This window comes from Hyaena hyaena, unplaced genomic scaffold (genome assembly GCF_003009895.1).
Source record: "Hyaena hyaena isolate Hyena2069 unplaced genomic scaffold, ASM300989v1 scaffold_11, whole genome shotgun sequence".
In the NCBI taxonomy this organism is placed as follows: domain Eukaryota; kingdom Metazoa; phylum Chordata; class Mammalia; order Carnivora; family Hyaenidae; genus Hyaena; species Hyaena hyaena.
The window spans coordinates 7,854,797-7,875,307 of NW_024080643.1; the positions used below are offsets into that span (position 1 = coordinate 7,854,797).

Here is a 20,511-nt window from a genome sequence, read left to right on the forward strand (position 1 = left end):
CAGAGAGGCAGCACTTGAAGGTACTGATCAGTACAGGGGAGTTAAGAGGTATGCACTTGGGATGATCTTGGAGACCAAAAAGTCTGAAGCGAGCAGACAGGGACCTTCTACAAGGGTAAGAAAAACAAAAAATTGTGATCTCTCAGAGGCAGATTTGATGCCCTCCCCCCCCCCCCCCCCCCCCCCGTGTCCTGAGGAGAAGCTGTGCTCTTTTCCCTGTAGGATTTCAGTTTGGGCTTGCTTCCCTCGCTGTTTTCATTACAGTGCAGTGCACCTACCATGAAGGTAACCTGTTGTAATGAGGTTTAACTGATAATCAAATACTGAAGATGAGTAACCATATTGGGAATTGAGTCATGGTCACAGTGTGATATGTGATCTGTGAATAGGGAGAAATACTGTGTTGATATGTATAGAAGTGCTTTGCTCTCCTGCTGTACACTCAGTGCTTTATAATTCATCGTTCTTTGGGAATTCCTATTAATTTGGCCCCTTTGAGCCATAGTGGTATGGTATATTGAATATTTATGATGCTAATCTCAAAACCTTACAGGATTTCCAAATTAAAGAGCAGAAAATGAAATCTTTTAATGATGAGACTGTCTTACTGAATTACAGTTCTTTGAAAGCTAGTAATTTTAGGTACTTTAACATCAGAAAATTTGGTTTCTGATATACTTGTAACCATCCTGCATAATTTATTTTTATGTATTTCGTATGTCTTTGGCAGTAATTTGAAAAGAACTTAGTTTTAAAAATTTATCTTTCTATTTCACAAGTATAAAGTGGAAAACAATACATCTAAGCTGATAGAAATGGCATATAAATGATGTATACCTGTGTATTAAAAATTAGGAAGCAGTGAACAAATATCTGCAGTGATAATCTCTGGATAATAGGATTGTGGCCAAGTTTCTTCGTACTTTTCTGTACTTTCTAGTTTTTCTAAGATTAAGATCTTTTTATAGGAAAAAGTTAAAAACAAAATATTCTTCTGTTCAGAGAACTGAGTCTATAATCGGACTGTTTGTTCTGAATTATCATGTGTTAAGAATATACTGTCTCCTATGGGTGAATTTACTTCATTTGTGTGCAAGTTAGCTGTTGTGAGGAGACCATCTTTACTGCTGCCCACGAAGCCGTCCCGCCCACTGAGGGCTGCTCGTCTGTCTCATGGGGTCTGTAGTTCAAGGAGACTTTTATTTGTTTATTTATTTTTTTAATGTTTTATTTATTTCTAGGAGAGAGAGAGAGACAGCGTGAGCAGGGGAGGGTCAGAGAGAGAGGGAGTCACAGACTGAAACAGGCTCCAGGCTCTGAGCTGGCAGTCAGCACAGAGCCCGACGCGGGGCTCGAACCCACGAACCGCGAGATCATGACCCAAGCGAAAGTCGGACGCTTAACCGACTAAGCCACCCAGGCGCCCCAAGGAGACTTTTATTTTTAAAACTCCTTCCTTCTTCCTGCATCATTAGCCTCAGAAAGTCCGCAGCTTTCGTTGTTCCTGGCCCTTTCCTTCACTCAGTTTTTCATATCTTGACTTCAGACATGTGCATGTATTCTTAGGAAATGTTTATTTCACATAAAAATAAAGCTTCATTGTGAGCATATATTTCTTTAATTTGAGTTGTGTTATTGAAAATTTGAATGTGGTCATAGTTTAAAAATATGCCATTATGTGGTGAATAGAGGTTGACAGTAATAGTTTGTGGCAATTTGTAAATTACCTGTGGAAAATTAAATAGATAATAATATGTTTGTAATAATGATAAGTTTGTGTTTAATGAGAGCTTCTGGGTTCATAAAGTTCTATTTGCTGAAGTCTGATTTAGAAAGGAGAGAAAAGTCAAGGCTAAAAGATATAAACTATATATCTGTGAAATGTTTCCAGAATCAGGATCCTTGTAATCCGTTGTATTAGATCTCTCTGTGTGCTAACGTTTCGCTTTGAATTTTATTAATTTGAATTTAGTACCTACTTTCCCCCACTAAGGCCTAGGTATATTTAAAAACCTTATTTTAAAATTTTTAAAATGTTCACAATCCCAGTGTTCCTTAAATATATCTGTGAGGTTTTGATTGTTGATACTTTTATTAGTCACCATTTTACAAGAAAGTCCTATTTTAAACTATAATTTTTTTTAACTAAAAAAAAGGGGGGAGATTGTACTGGTTGAGTTTCTAAGATCCCTTTAATGTGTAAAGTGAAGTGAGTATGTGACCAACTGTTTTCTCTATGAGAGGCTCTTCAGTGCTTGGTTTCTCAGACCAGGTTTCTCCTCATGTGCCTGGGGCATGTATACTGCTGTTGACGATTTGCCGAAGGGAAGATGTTTTCATAATCGAAGAGACTTATATTTTGAAGTAAAATTACAGAGAGAGAGAGAGAGAATGTGTGTATGTGTGCATGTGTATGTTTACACTAAAACGGGCATATTAAGAGTACTTTTACCATTGTTGAAGGCACCTTGGTCTATACCCCCAGATTCCTGAAGGAATTTGCATATATTCTCCATTATCAGGCTTTCGTAGTGTGGAAAAGTCTAAGAAACTGCTTAATTGTATGAGCTAGTGTGCCATCCATAAATATTAGTTATACAGCCATGCTTATTTTAGTGGCGATTAAGAGGCAGATATGAATTTATTTCTTTATATAGAGTTTTTAGAGGAAAGTTTCAGACATATACAAAAATAGACATACAGTATATTGGTCATCCATGTAACCATCCTTCATTCAGCTTTAGCAAATATCAACTCATGCCATTAGGAATTTAATTTTATGTGTATTTGCTAAGATTTGCCAAGATAAGCATCTGTAAGGTCAAGGTACTGACATCAGAAGCATTTCTGAACAAAGATGTTGCAGTTGGTGGGTGGGTAAGACAGCGCTCAGCTGTTGTATAAGCTCGCAGAAATAGTATCGTCTTGACTTTAATCTTTCGGTTGTTCAGAGGTAGTGTGCATATTTCTGTTTAACCCCTGGAAACTTGCCAAAATAATTTGTATCCTCTCCATCCTTGGCACCTTGACTCTAAATCTAAATAGTCTATGAATAAAAGCAGCAAGTTGATATTAGGAGCCTGTTGGATAGAGCTGTTAAGAAGGAAAATCTTCATTTTCCATTTAAAAAACTTTTGTGAACTACCTGTTTTAATGTTTTGCATGCTATAAAATCTGTTTCATTTTTCATCTGTACACTTTACAGCCGTGAGAACATAGAGTCAGACAGACCTGGATTCAGATCTCTGCTGACCTTAATTACTTACCTCTCCTAATCTCACTTGTTCAACTGTAAATGGGACTATGGATTGTTGTGTGAAGTAAATGAAATGATACATTCAACATTGATTATCCTGAAATGTCATTTGCACTCCATGATTGAATAGTTGTATGTCCTGAGGTCAAGTCATAGATGGATTTGTAGAACTGAAGTTGAGGAATTACTATTAATAATTACTAGGCTACTTAGAAGAGCTATCTTTACTTTGTCGTGTCTAGTTTTCTGACTGGTAGGTATAAGATCTAAAGATGATGAAAGATCTAAAGATAGAAAGTGTTCTTTGAACAAATGCTGTATTGAAGCAAAACATTGGAAAAATAATGCCTTACAGTTGTTTCTTATCAAATAATTACAGCAAACTCTGGCCTGTTCTATTCTAACTGCACTATTGAGTGAATTCTCAAGTTCAAGTAAAACTAGCAACATTGGACTCAGTATGGAATTCCATGGTAACTGCAAAAGAGTTTTTCAGGTATTGGTATTTTTGTTTTTACGTTTTATTAGATTGCTAACACAATCTTTTCCTAATGGAGTAAGAACACTTATTGTATCTCGTTTATACTTTGAAGATTTGTGTCGCAATTTCATAGTATTTAGTAAAAGGTAAAGGATAGGATAGGAAAAAGATTTCATGAACATAGCTAACAATTTAAGATTTCTTGTTAATTCTAGTCTTTAAACAACACAAAAAGGAAATACTCCTCCAAACATCCTTAGAGTAGTTATTCTGTTCTTCTTCCATTTAGATAGAACTAATTTCAATTGGTAGGACTCTGCTGGCCTTAAAATAGGCCTGGCAGAATGCCAACAAGGGCCATGTATTTAAAATGTTATTGCAGATGGTGTGGGCTCTTTGTCTCATATGTATTGTTTGGCTCTGAAGTAAAGCTATGTGAAGGCATTGGCTGAAATCCGAGGGCTCTTCACCAAAGCAACTGACCCTCCAGCCCCGTAGTGGTTGTTGAAGACTCGACTTCTCTGCAGTGGTAGATGCGCCAAAGCGGTGTCACTGGAAAGCGTAGTGTGCTCTAAATTATGAGCAGGCCTGAAAATGGAAAATGTTCTTAAAGAGGTAGTGGTTTCCATTGGAAGGTTTAGAGTTTTTGTTTGTTTTGTTTTATGGTTCTTAAATGGGAATACATTTTGGATAACCTTTTGCTCAAAAAATATGTGTGATTGATTTATTATAGGAAGAAGACCTTCGTCAGATCTTCATGTTAACGGTTGAAGTTCTTCAGGAATTCAGCAGGCGCGAAAACCTCAGTGCTCAAATGTCTTCGGTGTTTCAGCGCTACCTGGCACTTGCCAATCAGGTCTTGAGCTGGAACTTTCTTCCTCCAAATTATATCCTTTTAACACCTGAATAGTTTATTTGTGCTGATTTTCATAGATTACTTAATTATGGCTAAAACATTTTATCTCTGCAGGTTTGGAAAGCATGTTGTTGAAAGAAAATATGCTTTTTTAAGAAATGAAATATAAGTTTTTTCATTTTATAATATGCAATGTAATGGACACCTTCCAAGATTTAAAATTTCATTTACAACTTTATAGAAAAGAATTCGGTAAACGGAAGCACTTAGTGGATAGCAGGGTCATTGCTAACTAAGGAATAGCAGTGTTTCTTAGGAGGGAAGTGCATTTTTATCAGGAAACTGAATCATTTTCTCTGTGTAACATGTAATTACATTGGATTTTTTTTTGGCTAATCCTAAGACTAATTTGGCATGCTCTAATTTGATTTTTATGGAAGGAGATATTTTTCAAGTGTGGATAACAAGGCAAGTAATATGCTTATTCTTTGAGGACCTTTTAAAATATAAAAATATAAGACTTTCATTTCTAGCTAATTATTAGTAATACAGAATAAGTTTAAGTGAGTTATATTGTAGGTACATATATCTGCTTCTTAAAAAATCAGTTATTGAAGTAGAGAAATTTATATTTTATAAAGCAGGTTCTTAGTTTAAGGTTTGTGATTTGCTTTTTAGAACATTTGCTGCCTGTTGATAGATTGAAAGCAATACTATCTAGTGTCTCTTAATTTTTTCATAGTTGAATCAGACAAATCAAGGTTTAGTTCTTAGCTGATGTTAGGCAAATTACTTAAAGTCTCTGAGTCTCAGTTATTCCAAATGTAAAATGGGGATATGGATTGTTGAGTGAATCAAATGTAGTAATACATTTAAAACACTCAGGAGTTAGCTACTGTTTATTGAGCTTTTAATAGTTTCTTTGAATAAAGAAGTTCATCAGCTAGCTGTCTGTGTTATGCTCTTTTTTTCTTGATCTGATATATGGGAAATTTAATCTGTTGTACGTGTCTTTGATCAGTCTCTTCCTGGGGACCTGGGTGGGTGGGGAGAGGGAATCTATTTGGGAGAAAAAAGACGATAAGCAAACAGGAAATACATGTTCAGCTGTATCGGAGATTTAGGATGAGCCTCCTCCTTACTCCAGCAGAGCCAAGCGCTGCTACGCTCGTACGTAGAGATCACCAAAGGCTTTGGCTGGTCAGGTAGGGTGAGTACAGTTTTTCCTTCTCTTTTCAAGTTAATACATTCATGTAGTGGAAAACTGACTCTGAAGTGCTGTGTAGGGTGTGAGCCTGTGCTTTGAGCTAGACCCTCGTTCGCCAGTGGTCTTGCCCCAAGGTGGCCATGGTGAGCTGCTGCTTCATGGGGCAGGGCTCACGGTGGCGGTCCGTACTTTCCCTTTTCCCCTTGCTCTGTAATCATTTTTCTACTAGTAATTTATTTTGTGTCTTCAATATATTCTTTTTGGGGTTCTTAAAAGGCACATATTTTCTTCTTAAGTTTGCTTTTTTAAAAAAATTCTCTCTTTGAGTGTTGGAATATAATTTTTGCTCCAGTTTTTGTTAGTAAGAAAAGGAAAGATGTTGAAAAACTTAGAGACAGATTTAAAAAGTAACAGGCCATATGGAGCTATCAAAACATTAATTATATATGTAGGGAAAAATCAACAAAAGTTACACTGCATATATTGGAGCCAATTTTAAAGTCTCTGCTTTATGGGGAAATGTAGTTGGCTGAAGAGTGACTTTCGTAAAGGGAAACAGTGCTCTGGGAGTTTGGAAACAAAGTTTGTCTAAAGATACACACACATAAAATATTTTTATAAAGTATTTAGATAAAGCTTTGGAAAACCTGTCATCTGAAAATAATAACCACAGCTACAGTGTTCCCAAAGGAAACCATTCCTTGTTTACAGAAAAGTAAACCTTGATCTTGACCTTTGGATGTTCTACTTCATGACTTATAAATGAATTCTTACATGAGCGTAGTTTGCAGGCCACCGATTCCTTCCTTTAAATGGGTTCGCTCTCAGTGTGGGAGAAAGAGCGTGGCAGTGGAGTTAAAGTAAGCTACGTTCTCAGTGCTAATTAAAGGGAATCCGTTTCATGGAATCCAGTTCTGATATAATTTCTGAACTTCAGGAATTCTTTGGTGATCTATTCAATCAGTAGGGAGGGAACTGGATAATTATTTAGCTTTGTACCTTGAAGAGAGCCTATAGAACAAGTTTAACTTAGTATAAAGTGGATGGCTTAAACATTTTTTTTCCTTTTTAATGTTTAATTTTGAGAGAGACAGAGACAGAGTGTGAGCACAGAAGGGGCAGGGAAGAGAGGGAGACAGAGAATCCGAAGCAGGCTCCAGGCTCCAAGCTGTCGGCACAGAGCCTGATGAGGCTCAAACTCATGGACCATGAGATCATGACCTGGGCTGAAGTCAAATGCTCAACAGACTGAGCCACCCAGGTGCCCCTGTATCAAATATATTTGATTATTTAGAATGGTATCATGTTAAATGAGGCTGCATTAAATTGTCAATGTCAGTCTTTATAATTTTTTATAATTTGCTTTCTCTTTTGCATCTTTTTATTTTGATGTAATTCTAAACATTTGGAGATAACTACGAGAGTAATTCAAAGAATTGCTGTATGCCTTACTACCAAGATTCGAAAACATTTTGTCCCTTTCCTTATCTCTCTTTCTATGTCTACGTAATTTTTTGTTGTAAAAATAAGCCACATTTTTAATTTATCGACTGATCAACTGATTGACAATTGGGGAGTTTCAACTTTTTGGTTAGTATGAATAATGCTGCTGCTGTGAGCATTCATTATAAGTTTATGTTTGGACTTGCATTTTCATTTCTGTGAGATATACCTCGGAGTAGAATTGTTGGGTCATATGGAAACTCTGTGTTTAACCTGCTGAGAAATTGCCAGGCTGTTTTCTAGAGTAGCTGTACCATTTTACATTCCCACCTTCATTATATGAGGAATCCAGTTTCTCCACATCCTGGCTAACCCTTCATAATCTGTGTGTTTATAGCCATCCTGTTTCATATGAAGCAGTATCTCATTGTGATTTTGATTTGCTTTACCCTGATGGTTAGTGGTTATAGGCCACTGTTTATCTTCTTTGGAAAAATGCCTATTCAGATCCTTTGTATTTTAATTGGTGTATTTGTCTGCTTAAAATTGGGTTGTAATAGTTCTTTATGTATTCTAGATGGAAGTCTTTTAACAGATACATGATTTTCAAATATTTCCTCCATTTCTGTGAGTCGTATTTTACTTTTTTATGTTGTCCTTTGAAAAACAGAAAATTTGCATTTTGATGGTGTCCAGTTTATTTTTTCATTTGTTGTCATATCTCAGAAATCATTACCTGATCAAGGTCATGAAGATTTGTGCCTGTGTTTTCTTCTAAGACTGGCTTCTTACATATAAGCTCTTACGTTCAAGACTTTGATCCATTTTGAGTTAACGTGTCATATGTGATGTGATACAGTGGTCCACCCAGCTTTACTCTTTTGCATGTGGATATCCAGGTATCCCAACCCGATGTTTTGACTGTTGATTAGAAAGGTAGAAGAGGCTGGAGAAGTAGGAAGCACCTGATACAGGTCATGGTGGTGAATGATTGCTGTATCTGTTAATGTGTAACTTACTTGCCCTAACATCAGTTTCTAATTTGGAATGCCAAAAGAATTGATAGAATTATTCATATGAATCACTGATCTGTAAGGTGAGGTGTGCATGTTCAGCCTACCAATTTTGTATTAAGCAGGTATTATATTAAATGTTTGTTGATAAATGAAAGGTCATGCTTGTAAACCAAACTAAAATATATATTAGATTGTTTGGAAGGAGATTGTGAGTAATTGACTGCTGAAACTTTTGGAAATTTCATACAGAGAAGTGTGTAGATTATGACATAAAAATGCTATTGTGAAGCCAGCGGACGTTGACTCAGCAGTGGAGCGAGGATGTGCAGAGAGGCATTAATGAAGAGAACACATGGATTGACTATTGAGATATTTATTACTATTTAAGAGTATTAGTGCTGTCATACTTAATAACTTGCAGTGGTCTTAGATCAAGATTAATGTGCATACAGTGTTTTGCTAAAGAAATCATAACTCTATAAGCAGTGGTTCTCAGTTGGGGTGATTCTGCACACTTGGGATGTTTGGCAATGTCTGGAGACATATTTGGTTTTCCCAGCGAGGGGGGTGCTCCTCAGGCCAGTGGTGAGAGGGGCCAGGGATGTTGTTAGACACCCTGCAGTGCACAGGACAGCTCCCACAAGAAACAGTCACTGGGCTCAAATGTCAGTAGTGGTCCATGCCAACACTTGCACATGAATGCACTTAGCAGTATCATTTATGACGGGCGAAAAGAGGAATGACCCACACAGCCATCAGCTCAAGAGTGGATAGATGTGATTTACACACATAACAATATTATTCATCAATAAAAAGGAAGGCTGGTACGGATATGTGCAGCAACATGGATAAACCTTAGAAACATCATACATGTTAAGTGAAAGAATTCGTTCACAAAGACCGCGTGTTGTGCAGTCCTGCTCGTAGGAAATGTTCAGAGTAGCCAGATCTATGGAGACAGTTGAGTGGTTACCTAGGGCTCGGGTGGTTGGGAGGAAATAGGAGGTGATGGCTTAAGTGCATGGGGCTTCTTTTTGGAGATGAAAATGTTCTAAAATTATATCACGGTGACAGTCACATAACTCGAAAAACCATTGAGTTTGTACAGTCAATGAGTAAATTGTGTAGTATTTGAATTAAGTCTCAGGCTTTAAAAATATGAGTCCTGTCAGGGGTTAGAAATCTTGCCATATAGATCAACTGCCTCTTGTCAGTGTAATATTATGGAGGGAGATTAAGGGTGAGGATAAAGTTTTGGGCGATACTCCGATTATGGAGCCACTGAAGTAAAGGATTGAGAAAGATCATTAAAAGAGAAGCAGAGAAGATCAGTGGTAGAGTCTTGGGCTACAACAGTAGTAAGAACCAGGAAGGAGCAAAAGACTGAGCTGGGCAGTGGGCAGTTGAGGTAAACAGAGGGGCTAACCAGGTAAGTGTTCTGGGAAGCAAAGATAGAGGTGTGTTTCAGAAAATAAAGGCAGTAGACCTACTGTGTTGCTGACGGGGAAGATGTGGATTGGGCATCATGACGTAGATAGTCACGTGGAGACCTGTTTATGCATCGCGCAAAAGCCATTTCTGCAGTTGAGTAGTGATTGGTAATTGATGAGGTAGAAAGTGTAGACATTCTGTAGACCATGAACTGTGAGAAATGGAATGGGGATTTGAGACAGTTGAACCTTTGGTTTTGTCTTGTACTTTATGCTTTGGAGTGATGAACCTACGCCCAAGGGGAGAAGTCAGAATTGAGGCAAGAAAGAAAATGTGATCTTACAAGTACTAGATAAGCCAATGATGTGGGTTTTAGATCGTCCAGGATGCAGTTCAGGTACTGAGGAAGATAGTAAGTGTCAGGATGCAGGACACGCCTACCACCACGATCGGACCCAGGCTGCTCAGCTCTTATATGCTGCTTTCGTCAGCTTTGTCTAGGTTGTTCAAAAGTAGAGGAACAAAGTGGTAGAAATCAGTATCTGATAGAGTTTTTAAGTGAGTGTATGTGAAAGAGAATAAAATCATTGTAAAGTTTCTTCTTCAGGTTTTTTTTTCTTTTCTTTTTTTTTTAGTTCTTCCCCCAAGTGTTCTCTGTTTGTACCTGGTATTGCACACTTTAAAAAGGAAAGTCGATCTCTAAAGTCATTAACCAGTGTATGAAGTAGTTGTATTATCCTTCCAGGTATGTTTCTGCTTTACAAGGAACACATCCAGGAGGAACCAGCCAGAAGAATTTCTGACTTCAGGCCACTAGAAGGAAAGGTTATGTTGAGAGTCCTTCAGTCTTAGGTCATGATTGATTATGCTGAATTATTGATATTTTGTAGTTGAACTTTGAACTTGGTAGTTTTTATATGTTTTCTTGCCTGTGATATCCCCTCTATTACATGTAGTTAATATCCCATTATGCATAGCATGGTTACATGTAACTACCATACACAGCAGGGCCTTCGGTTGTAGGAGAAAGTTAACAAACTGCTTTTTTGATGTCAGCCTGCAGGCGTTTAGAGTGTGAACAAGAGAAGGCCCGATGAGTTGTTTGTTATTTTTTTTCTCTTCCTAAGCCCATGGATTTTCCCCTTACTACTTTATGCAGTTTGGATCCATACAGGAGCCGGGAGGAATGGATGGGCATTGGAAAAAAGTCTCCCCAGGAGGAAGCTTAACTTCCATACTGTTTAACTCTCTTAATTGCTTAGTAATTTAAGGGCCACAGGCAACTTAACAGTTGAACCTTCCGTGCCAGGAGCAGCGGCGTGTGGCGCCCCTCCGGCTCCGTTAGGTCATTTATGTAGGTGTCTGTGGGGCACATCTGACTTCATTATTTTAATGCAAGATTTCTCATTAGAAAATGACTTTCTTGAAAATTATTTAATTATTTATAAGGAAATCCATTGAGTTCTTAATTCCATGAACTGTCTAGATTATCAGTTCAATAAATTCTTAATGACTGCCACTACTTAGAAGGTAGTCCTGTGCTGTGCTCTGAAGCATCAAGTTTAAGATTGTATTATTTGCAAGGTGATATTGGGAATGGTACGAGAGCTAGCTACTCAAGTCCCTGTTTTTCCCACATGTTAGGTTTGAGTGAGTAGTGACTACTCAAAAAAGTACAGTAGTATAGAGGGATTTTTGTTTATTAATATCTAAAGTGAATTCTTGAAGGCCTTTCTAAACATTATTATTTTGATGGTAGGATTGGTTTTAGAAAGCTGTGGTTTAGAGAGAACATTAAGATCATATGAATTTAATCTTTTTAAAAAATTTTTTTAGGGGCGCCTGGGTGGCTTAGTCGGTTAAGCGTCCGACTTTCGCTTAGGTCATGATCTCGTGGTTCGTGGGTTCGAGCCCCGCATCGGGCTCTGTGCTGACTGCCAGCTCAGAGCCTGGAGCCTGTTTCAGCCTGTGACTCCCTCTCTCTCTGACCCTCCCCTGCTCACGCTGTCTCTCTCTCTCTCCTAAAAATAAAATAAAACATTAAAAAAAAATTTAAAAAAAATTTTTTTTATAGTTTATTTTTGAGACAGAGACAGAGCATGAGCGGGGGAGGGGCAGAGAGAGAGAGAGAGACGCAGGATCTGAAATAGGCTCCAGGCTCTGAGCTGCCAGCACAGAACCCGACGCAGGGCTCAAACCCACGAACCGCGAGATCATGACCTGAGCGGAAGTCGGATGCTTCACTGGCTGAGCCACCCAGGCACCCCTAATCTTTTTTTATCGGTTAAATAAACTGTTTTTGCCATGGGTAGAACTGTACTTATTACTCTCTACTCTGATCCTTTGTCTTGAGCAGATTTGGCCATTATTTGCACTGGGAAAAAGTGTTTGCCTTTGCGAATCTGTTACCATTAATGCAAGGTCATTGCTCTACTGCCAGTGGGCTGGTATTGTGATCTTTATTTGTGAAGGTCACGTGACCCCACGCCCTAGACGGTTCTTGTGAGACATTCCAGAGGTTAGTATTGTCTTTGTGGTTCCACGGCATCCTGGTAAGAAGGAATTGGGCCTTTTCCCTCTCTTCACATCTGCCGTGAGGACTAGCCCCACACTAGGATAGGTGAGTAGCCAACATATGGCAATGGAATACAGAAGAGCGCTAGAGAGCCTTTGAACGTTCTCTGTCCTGACTGCTGGAACATTTATCCACATCTAAATGTGTAGCATTTACTGTGTAAAAGTAATGGAAATGTAATCTAATTGGGGTAAACATGATATACTATAGTCTTTTGCATTTTTAATCTTGGGCTCTCTCTCTCTCTTTTTAACGTTTATTTATTTTTGAGAGACAGAGTGCGAGAGGGGAAGGGATAGAGAGAGAGGGAGACACAGAATCTGAAACAGGTTCCAGTCTCTCAGCTGTCAGCACTGAGCCCAACGTGGGCCTCGAACTCAGGAACTGTGAGGTCATGACTGAGTCGAAGTCGGACGCTTAACTGACTGAGCCCCCCAGGCGTTCCCAGGCTCTCTCTTTTTTAATCCACTTAGGATAGTAAATATTCCTCACTGTGTATCAGATTCCCTTCACAAGAAGGAAGTGGGGCACTGTCATATATGGAAGACTTTAAGCTTTTAAACCCATGTTTTAGAAGTCATCTAAAATGTCGGCTTGGTACATTATGTATGTCTTGTCCTTTCATTTAAAACAACTGTGTTCTTGGGGCACCAAGAATAAAACACGCAACTCTTTTTTTTTTTTTTTAATTTTTGTTTATTTTGGAGAGAGAGACAGACAGAGAATCCGAAGCAGGCTCCAGGCTCTGAACTGTCAGCACAGAGCCTGACGGGACTCAAATTTACAAGTTGCAAGATCATACCTGAGCCAAAGTCAGGAACTCAAATGACTGAGCCGCCCCCATGCGGCTCTTGATCTTGGAGTTGTGGATTAAAGCCCTACATTGGGTGTAAAAATAAAATCATTAAAAAACAAACGAAAAAAAAAGTCCTACAACACTATTCCTAATTGAATTCATATTTGAAAACTTATGTTTGGCATTTTAAAACAAAAGACACATGTGGACAGAGCATAAATTTTGAGGCCTAAGATATACTGTTTTTTTAAAGGCATTGTGATATAATTCACATACCATACAAGTCACACATTTAAACTGTTCATTAAATTTTTTCTTTAAAGTTCACTCAGAGTTGTGCAACCATCAGCACCATTGATTTAGGGAATATTTAGCATTCCCATAAGAAGCCCCATAGCATACCCTTCAACATTCCCACGCTCTGTTCCCGCTCACCGCCACCCCCTTTTAATGGCAACTACTAATCTACATTCTCTCTCTATAGATAATTGTCATTCTGGATGTTTTCTTTAAATGGAACCATACAGGGGCGCCATACAGGGTTCCATCAGTTAAGCATCCGACTTTGACTCAGGTCATGATCTCGAGGTTCATGGATTTGAGCCCCGCGTCGAGATCTGTGCTGGTAGCTCAGAGTCTGGAGCCTGGTTCAGATTCTGTGTCTCCCTCTCTCTCTGCCCCTCCCCTGCTCATGTGCATGCCCACCTGCTCTCTCTCAAATATGAATAAAACATTAAAAGTAACAAACAAACAAATAAATGGAACCATGCAATATGTGGGTTTTTTGTCACTTTCATGTGCCGTGTTTTTGAGGTTTATTCATGTTGTAGCATTATCAGGACTGCATTCCTTTTTATTGCCAAGTAATATGCTGTGTAGATAGTCCCATGTTTTATTTCTCTGTTCATCTGCTGATCAGTTGATGGTCATTTTGAGTTCTTTTCCATTTTTTAAAGACAATTTTCAATATAGAATAATGCTGATGGGAATATCTTTCTCCATACTTCTGGATGTGTGTTTCCATTTCTCTTGGGTGTATATGCAGGAATGGAATTGCTGGGTCATATGATAACTGTATATTTAACATTTTGAGGAACTGTGGGACTGTTTTCCATAGGACCTACACTATTCTGCAACATTGTAGTATATGAGTATTCCATCTTGTCCGCATCCTTACCAATACTTGTTTCTGTTATTTTGTTTATTATTATCTAGTTTCATGCAAAGTGGTGACCTGTTGTGGCTTAGAATTGCCTTACCCTAGTGATAAATGCTATTGAGCATCATTTCATTTGTTTCTTTGGCCATTTGTGTATCTTTAGAGAAATGTCTGGTCAGGTCCTTTGTTTTCAAATTGATCTTTTTTAAGTCTTTGAATTGTAATATCCTGTATATATTATTAAAATCTAAAGTAAATCTCCTGTTGGTTGTCTTTTTTAAATGTTTTTATTTATTTCTGAGAGAGAGAGGGAGACAGAGACAGCTTGAGCAGCGGAGGGTCAGAGAGATAGAGAGATACAGAATCTGAAGCAGGCTCCAGGCTCTGAGCTGTCAGCACAGAGCCCGATGCGGGGCTCGAACCCATGAACCATGAGATCATGATCTGAGCCAAAGTTGGACACTTAACCGACTGAGCCCCCCAGGTGCCCCTCTGTTGGTTGTCTTTTTAATGGCCTTTGAAACATAGACATTTTTAAATTTTTGATTTATCTGTTTCTCTTTTGTTACTGCTTTTGGATATATTTATAAGACAGCTTTGTATAACCCAAGATCAGATTTTTTTTTTAATAGACTTTTTAAAGAGCAATTTTAGGTTCATAGCACTATTGAGCACAAGGTGCAGAGATTTCCTGTATCCTTTCCCTCTTATTTTTAGCAGTAATGATTAAACATTCATATGCAGGTTTGTGTGTGAACAAAAATTTTCACCTCCTTTTTGTAAATACCCAGGAGCACAATTGGTGGATCGTTTGGCAAGAATATGTTTGGAGTAGGGGCGCCTGGGTGGCTTAGTCGGTTAAGCGTCCGACTTTCGCTTAGGTCATGATCTTGCGGTTCGTGGGTTTGAGCCCCGTGTCGGCCTCTGTGCTGACTGCCAGCTCAGAGCCTGGAGCCTGTTTCAGAGTCTGTATCTCCCCCTCTCTCTGACCCTCCCCTGCTCACGCTGTCTCTCTCTCTCTCTCTCCTAGAAAAAAAAAAAAAAAAAGAATATGTTTAGAGTATAAGAAACTGCCAGACTGACCTCAAAAGTGGCTGCACCACTTTGCTCTCCCACCAGCAGTGAGTGAGTCTTCTTTTAGCTCCACGTCCTTGTAAGCATTTGGTTTTGTCTGTTCCAGATTTTGGCCAGTGTCATAGATGTGTAGTGGTATCTTATCGTTGTTTTAATTTGCATATCTCTGGTGACCCATGATGCGGAGCATCTTTTCATGTGCCTATTGCCATCTGTATACCTTTGGTGACGTGTCTGTTATGGTCTGGCCCATTTTTTTTTAACCGGGCTGTTTGTTTTCTTATTGTTGAACGTTAAGAATTCTTTGTATATTTTGGATAATATAGTAGTTTTACCAGAAATGATCTTTTGTAAATACTTCTAATCTGTGGTTATTTGTCTTATTCTGTTAACATTGACCTTCACAAAGCAGAAGTTTTCTTAATTTTAATGAAGTTGACCTTATCAATTTTTTCTGTCATGTATTGTGACTTTGGTAAAGTCATTGTCAAATCATTGGTCATCTAGATTTTCTCCTATATTTTAGGAATTTTAGTTTTGTGTTTTACATTTAGGTCCATTTGAGTTATCCATTCTGAGTTAATTTTTATGAGGGGTGTAAGATTTGTGTCTAGATTCATTTTTTGTCTTTTTGCATTGAATGTCCAGTTCAAATACTTTTTGATGAAAAGGCCATCTTTACTCCATTGCATTACCTTTGCCTCTTTATTAAAGATTATTTGACTACGTTGATGGGGGTCTATTTCTAGCCTCTCTATCTGTTCCATTTATCTATTTGTCCATTCCTTTTCCAGTACCACACTCTCTTGATATTTGTAGCTCTAAAGCTAAGTTGGATTGTGTCAATCCTCTGACTTTGTTCTTGTTCTTTATTTTTGGAATGCATGAGCAGGAGAAAGGGGAGGGTGGAAAGAGGAAGGGAGGAGGGAGAGGGAGACAGAGGAAGAGAGGGAGAATCTCAAGCAGGCTCCACATTCAGCACAGAACCCCGTGTGGGGCTCGATCCCATGACCCTGGTCTCATGACCTGATCTGAAATGAAGAGTTGGATGCTCAACCAACTGAGCCACCCAGGCGCCCTAATTTTGTTCTTGTTCTTAAGATCACAAAGATTTAATCTTATATTTTCTTCTAAGGGTTTTATGGTTTTTTAGCCCATATAGTTAGGTCAGTTATACATTAGTCTGTCATTATTTTAAGTTAGTTTTTGTATATGGTATAAGGTGAAGATCCAACTCCATTTTTTTTTTTTTTTTTTTTTTTTGCTGAGCATCCTATTGTTTCTATATCATTTGCTGAAAAAAAAAGTATTTTCCAGTTGTAAATGTGACTGTGTATTTCTGGCTCCTCAATTCTGTTCCATTGGTCTTTATGTCTGTCATTCTGCCACTGCCACAATGTCTTGATTATTATAGCTCTGTAGTAAGTTTTGAAATCAGGAAGTGTGAGTCCTCCAACTTTTTTCTTCTTTTTTTGAAGATTATTTTATCTTCTCTGTGTCCCTTGTATTGCCATATGAAATTTAGGATCAGTTTATCAGTTTCTGCAGGAAAGGCAGCTGGGATTTTGATAGGTATTGTGCTAAATCTGTAGATTAATTTGGGAGTATTGTCATGTAAACATTGTTAAATGTTCTGGTCCATGAACATGGGATATCCTTCCACTTATTTAGATCTTTAACTTCTTCCAACAATATTTTACAGTTTTCAGAATAGAACTTTTGGAATTCTTTTGTTAACTTTATTCCTTTTTCGTTCAATTATAAATGGAGTTGATTTTAAAATTATTTTCATATTCATTGTTAGTGTATAGAAATACATTTTAAAATTTGTTTTTAGTGTTTATTTTTGAGAGAGAGGGAGAGAGGGAAAAAGAAAGGCAGAGTGCGAGCAGGGAAGGGTCAGAGAGAGAGGGAGTCACAGAATCTGAAGCAGGCTCCATGCTCTGAGTTGTCAGCACAGAGCCTGATGCAGGACTCGAACTCACGGACTGCAAGATCATGACCTGAGCCGAAGTTGGACATTTAACTGACTGAGCCACCCGGGCGCCCCTAGAAATACATATTTAATGTTAATCTTGTACCATGTAATGTTGCTGAATTTTTTATTAGCTCAAATATTATTTTTAGTGGGTTAAAATAATTTTATATATACAGTGTCATCTACAAACCCTTTTTATTCAGGACTCGTTACAGGTAGGTCTTATATGTGGAGAAGGTGATTTATGAAAGTATCTTCCATCCCAGGGCTGGTGGAGCAACTTATACTAAGCTCCTGGGACTTGATAGATGTTAGAATCCCCCTATAGTGCAGTGAGCTGATTATAATTACTTGGCCATTGTGCCCCGATCTCACTCTTTTGAAGGAAACTGAGACAAAATCCACCTGCTTTTCATTTGGTTGCAGATCACTGCTGTCCAAAGAAAGTGTCCCTAGTCCTGTGATCACAGGACTTGCCTTACCCCAATGTCATGGCATCATCCCAGTCTAAAAACGGGCCCTACAATCCTGGATGGTCTGATCTCTGCCTCTTTCTCAAAACTCTTCTTTGCTCATTTGTTAGAGGTGTTCTCACAGGCCGTTTCCTGTCTGCCGTGGCACCTTTTTACACGTGGGGTTTCCTGCCTGGACTTGTCCCCCTTTGCGTGATCACCTCCTAATTGTGCCTCATTTGTGTTTCTTTTGCTGTGGTTTCTCATATGCATGTTATATACAATTTTCTTCTCTTGGCTCACTTCTCAGCTGTAAGTTTTCATTTGTAGCTTATTTGAGTAAATTGTTTACTCATTTAGAAGCTCATGAGGGCTTGGGTTGTTTTTGTTCACTGTGTTTAAGCACCTTGCACACTCTGGCATGTGTAATAGATGCTTAACAAATACATATTATTTAGTTATTGAGGTAAGGTGATTTGATTCCGAAGTGTTATTTCAGTTCTTGGATGTTTGTTTATGCTGCTAAGATTATTTAGCCAGTAGTTCACCTGGTGTCCATAAATGCTTGAGGGTTTTGGCAGTGCTAATCGTAAATGACAGTATCATTTTGTAATAAGAATGCCTGGCAGGTATGTTTGGTATGTTGACTTTAATAATACTTCTTTTTTTAGTTTAGTTACACTGCTTTTTATTGATATTCTATTTTTGTGGATCTGATTTGGTTTTGATAAAAAAAAAATTTTTTAACTCCGTGTCTTGGGGAAAGTTAACTGGATCATAAAATAGTAATAGGTTATAGAAGCCTTCACCTAAATTAGGATTTCCAGTAAAGCCAATGTTACTATTTGCAGGGAAGGCTTAGGAAAACATTCAGGTGAGGTCAGTTCTCCTTTATTTCAAAGGACTTTTGATTACTTGGACAGAATGCTGCCTCTTAAGACCGGGCTCATTGGTTCTGTGTTGTGCCAGAAAGAGCAATAACTGTTTCTGTTGTTAGAAAAATTTATAATGACAGAGATTAAATAAGAAAAACGTGGGTTCCCTATGCTTCTGAAACCTGGTTTTACAAATGAGGTAGCTTAAAAAGAATATGGGAGAAATGAAAGTTTTTATTACTTTTCTAAAATGTTCATTGTTGCTACAAGATCTTCCTATATCATAAAGTATTTACAAGAATAAGCTGTGGAAGTTTTCAGTCTCTGTAGCTGCTTGAGGATGATTTGTAGTTACTGTATAACTCATTATCTTTTTACTGTCTGCTCCCACCACAAAATGATACTCTGATAAAGACATTAGATGAACAAGAACTCTTTTGCATATGTAAGGACCCATGTATTTCTGAAGATGCCTTTTCTCCTCTCATACTAAGATATGTGCTTATGATCATACTGTTTGCTGTTTGAATCCTCAAGACTTGTTGTTTGGGACAGAAGACAGTGGGATTTATCCGGTGATGATCAGTATCAGGGTGGGAGTCATTTCTGTCCTCTTGGCTCTTAGCCTAGTATGTTTGTCTCTGGTCATATAGTTATAAACTAGGACAGGTGGTACATTTATATGCCTCTGAGTTCTGAGCTTTCCTAAGAGAATTTTAGAACTCGATAGGATTCTTGTGAAACAGGGTAGAGAACAGAGAGCTAATTCTTCACTGTTCTGAGGTGCAGTTGAATTTACATCTGGCTGTAGCTGGTTTTCTAGAGGATAAGATAGTGTTGAGCTTAGATGGCTGGCTGGGTTTTAGCACTTGAGAATTTGACCCTTGAAAAGGGAGCAGACTTATGTTTGGTACAGTGACAGAAATGTCATTGTGCTGCTGTAAATTGTGATTTTTTAATTTGGTGAAAATATGGGAAGGCAAAGTAAGATTAGATGTGGATGATAGATTTTTTAAAAGACAGGATGATGATGATGATGATGATGATGATGATTACAAATAGTTTATTGTCAAGTTGGTTTCCATATAACACCCCGTGCTCATTCCCACAAGTGCCCTCCTCCATGCCCATCTCTCCCCTCCCCCCCACACCCATCAGTCCTCAGTTTTTTCTCAGCATTCAAGAGTCTCTCATGGTTTGCCTCCCTCCCTTTCCCCCCTTCTTCTCCCCCACGGTCCTCCGTTAAGTTCCTCCCAATCCTCCTATACGTGCAAACATATGGTATTTGTCCTTTTCTGCCTGACTTATTTCGCTCAGCATAACACCCTCAAGGTCCATCCATGTTGCTACACATGGCCAGATTTCTTTCTTTCTAAAAAGACAGGATTATTAAAAGACTGAAAGCAGCTCTCTGTATGGCTGTCTTACTGAATTTTATTTTATTTGGTTACAAAAGAATTATTCTGATACAAAATATGAATGACTTGAGTTCAGTATTTCTCACAGGTAAATGTTTAAAGCCATGGCCCAAGAAGATTCTTGATTTAGAATCTGATTCAGATTTTGGTAAATGATGGCTATTTAACCAGTATCACTTTATTGTGACTTGTATGGCTTCTAAAATCTGACAGGTGTATAAAATGAATGATTAATGAGTAAATAATCATTTCATTGTCAGACTTCTCTTTCATCAGTGAAACGTTTAGATATTATGACATGTTAATGTAGTAGTACAAATCAAAACTTTTGAAACTTTTGAAAAGGAAACTTGTTTTTAAAAGAAACTATTGCTTTATTTAAACTTTACATCATTTTTTAAAATGTCTTAAGAAGAGAAATACTAGATCTCTGAATTTTAGAGGTAGTCTTTTTTCTTTTGTTTTTAAAGTAAGCTACACTATGAATTATCTGG

The 20,511-nt window shown here is 38.1% G+C and overlaps 1 protein-coding gene across 4 annotated transcripts in view; it reads left to right on the forward strand.

Annotated features, from left to right (window-relative positions):
- XPO4 (exportin 4) overlaps nucleotides 1–20,511 on the forward strand; it is a 123,172-nt gene that overhangs the window by 53,852 nt on the left and 48,809 nt on the right. For all 4 annotated transcript variants that reach the window (XM_039254867.1, XM_039254859.1, XM_039254886.1 and 1 more), the window contains exons 5-6: nucleotides 3,636–3,752; nucleotides 4,471–4,624. In XM_039254867.1, the coding sequence (XP_039110798.1) occupies nucleotides 3,636–3,752; nucleotides 4,471–4,624 (271 nt within the window). The remainder of the gene's footprint in view (nucleotides 1–3,635; nucleotides 3,753–4,470; nucleotides 4,625–20,511) is intronic.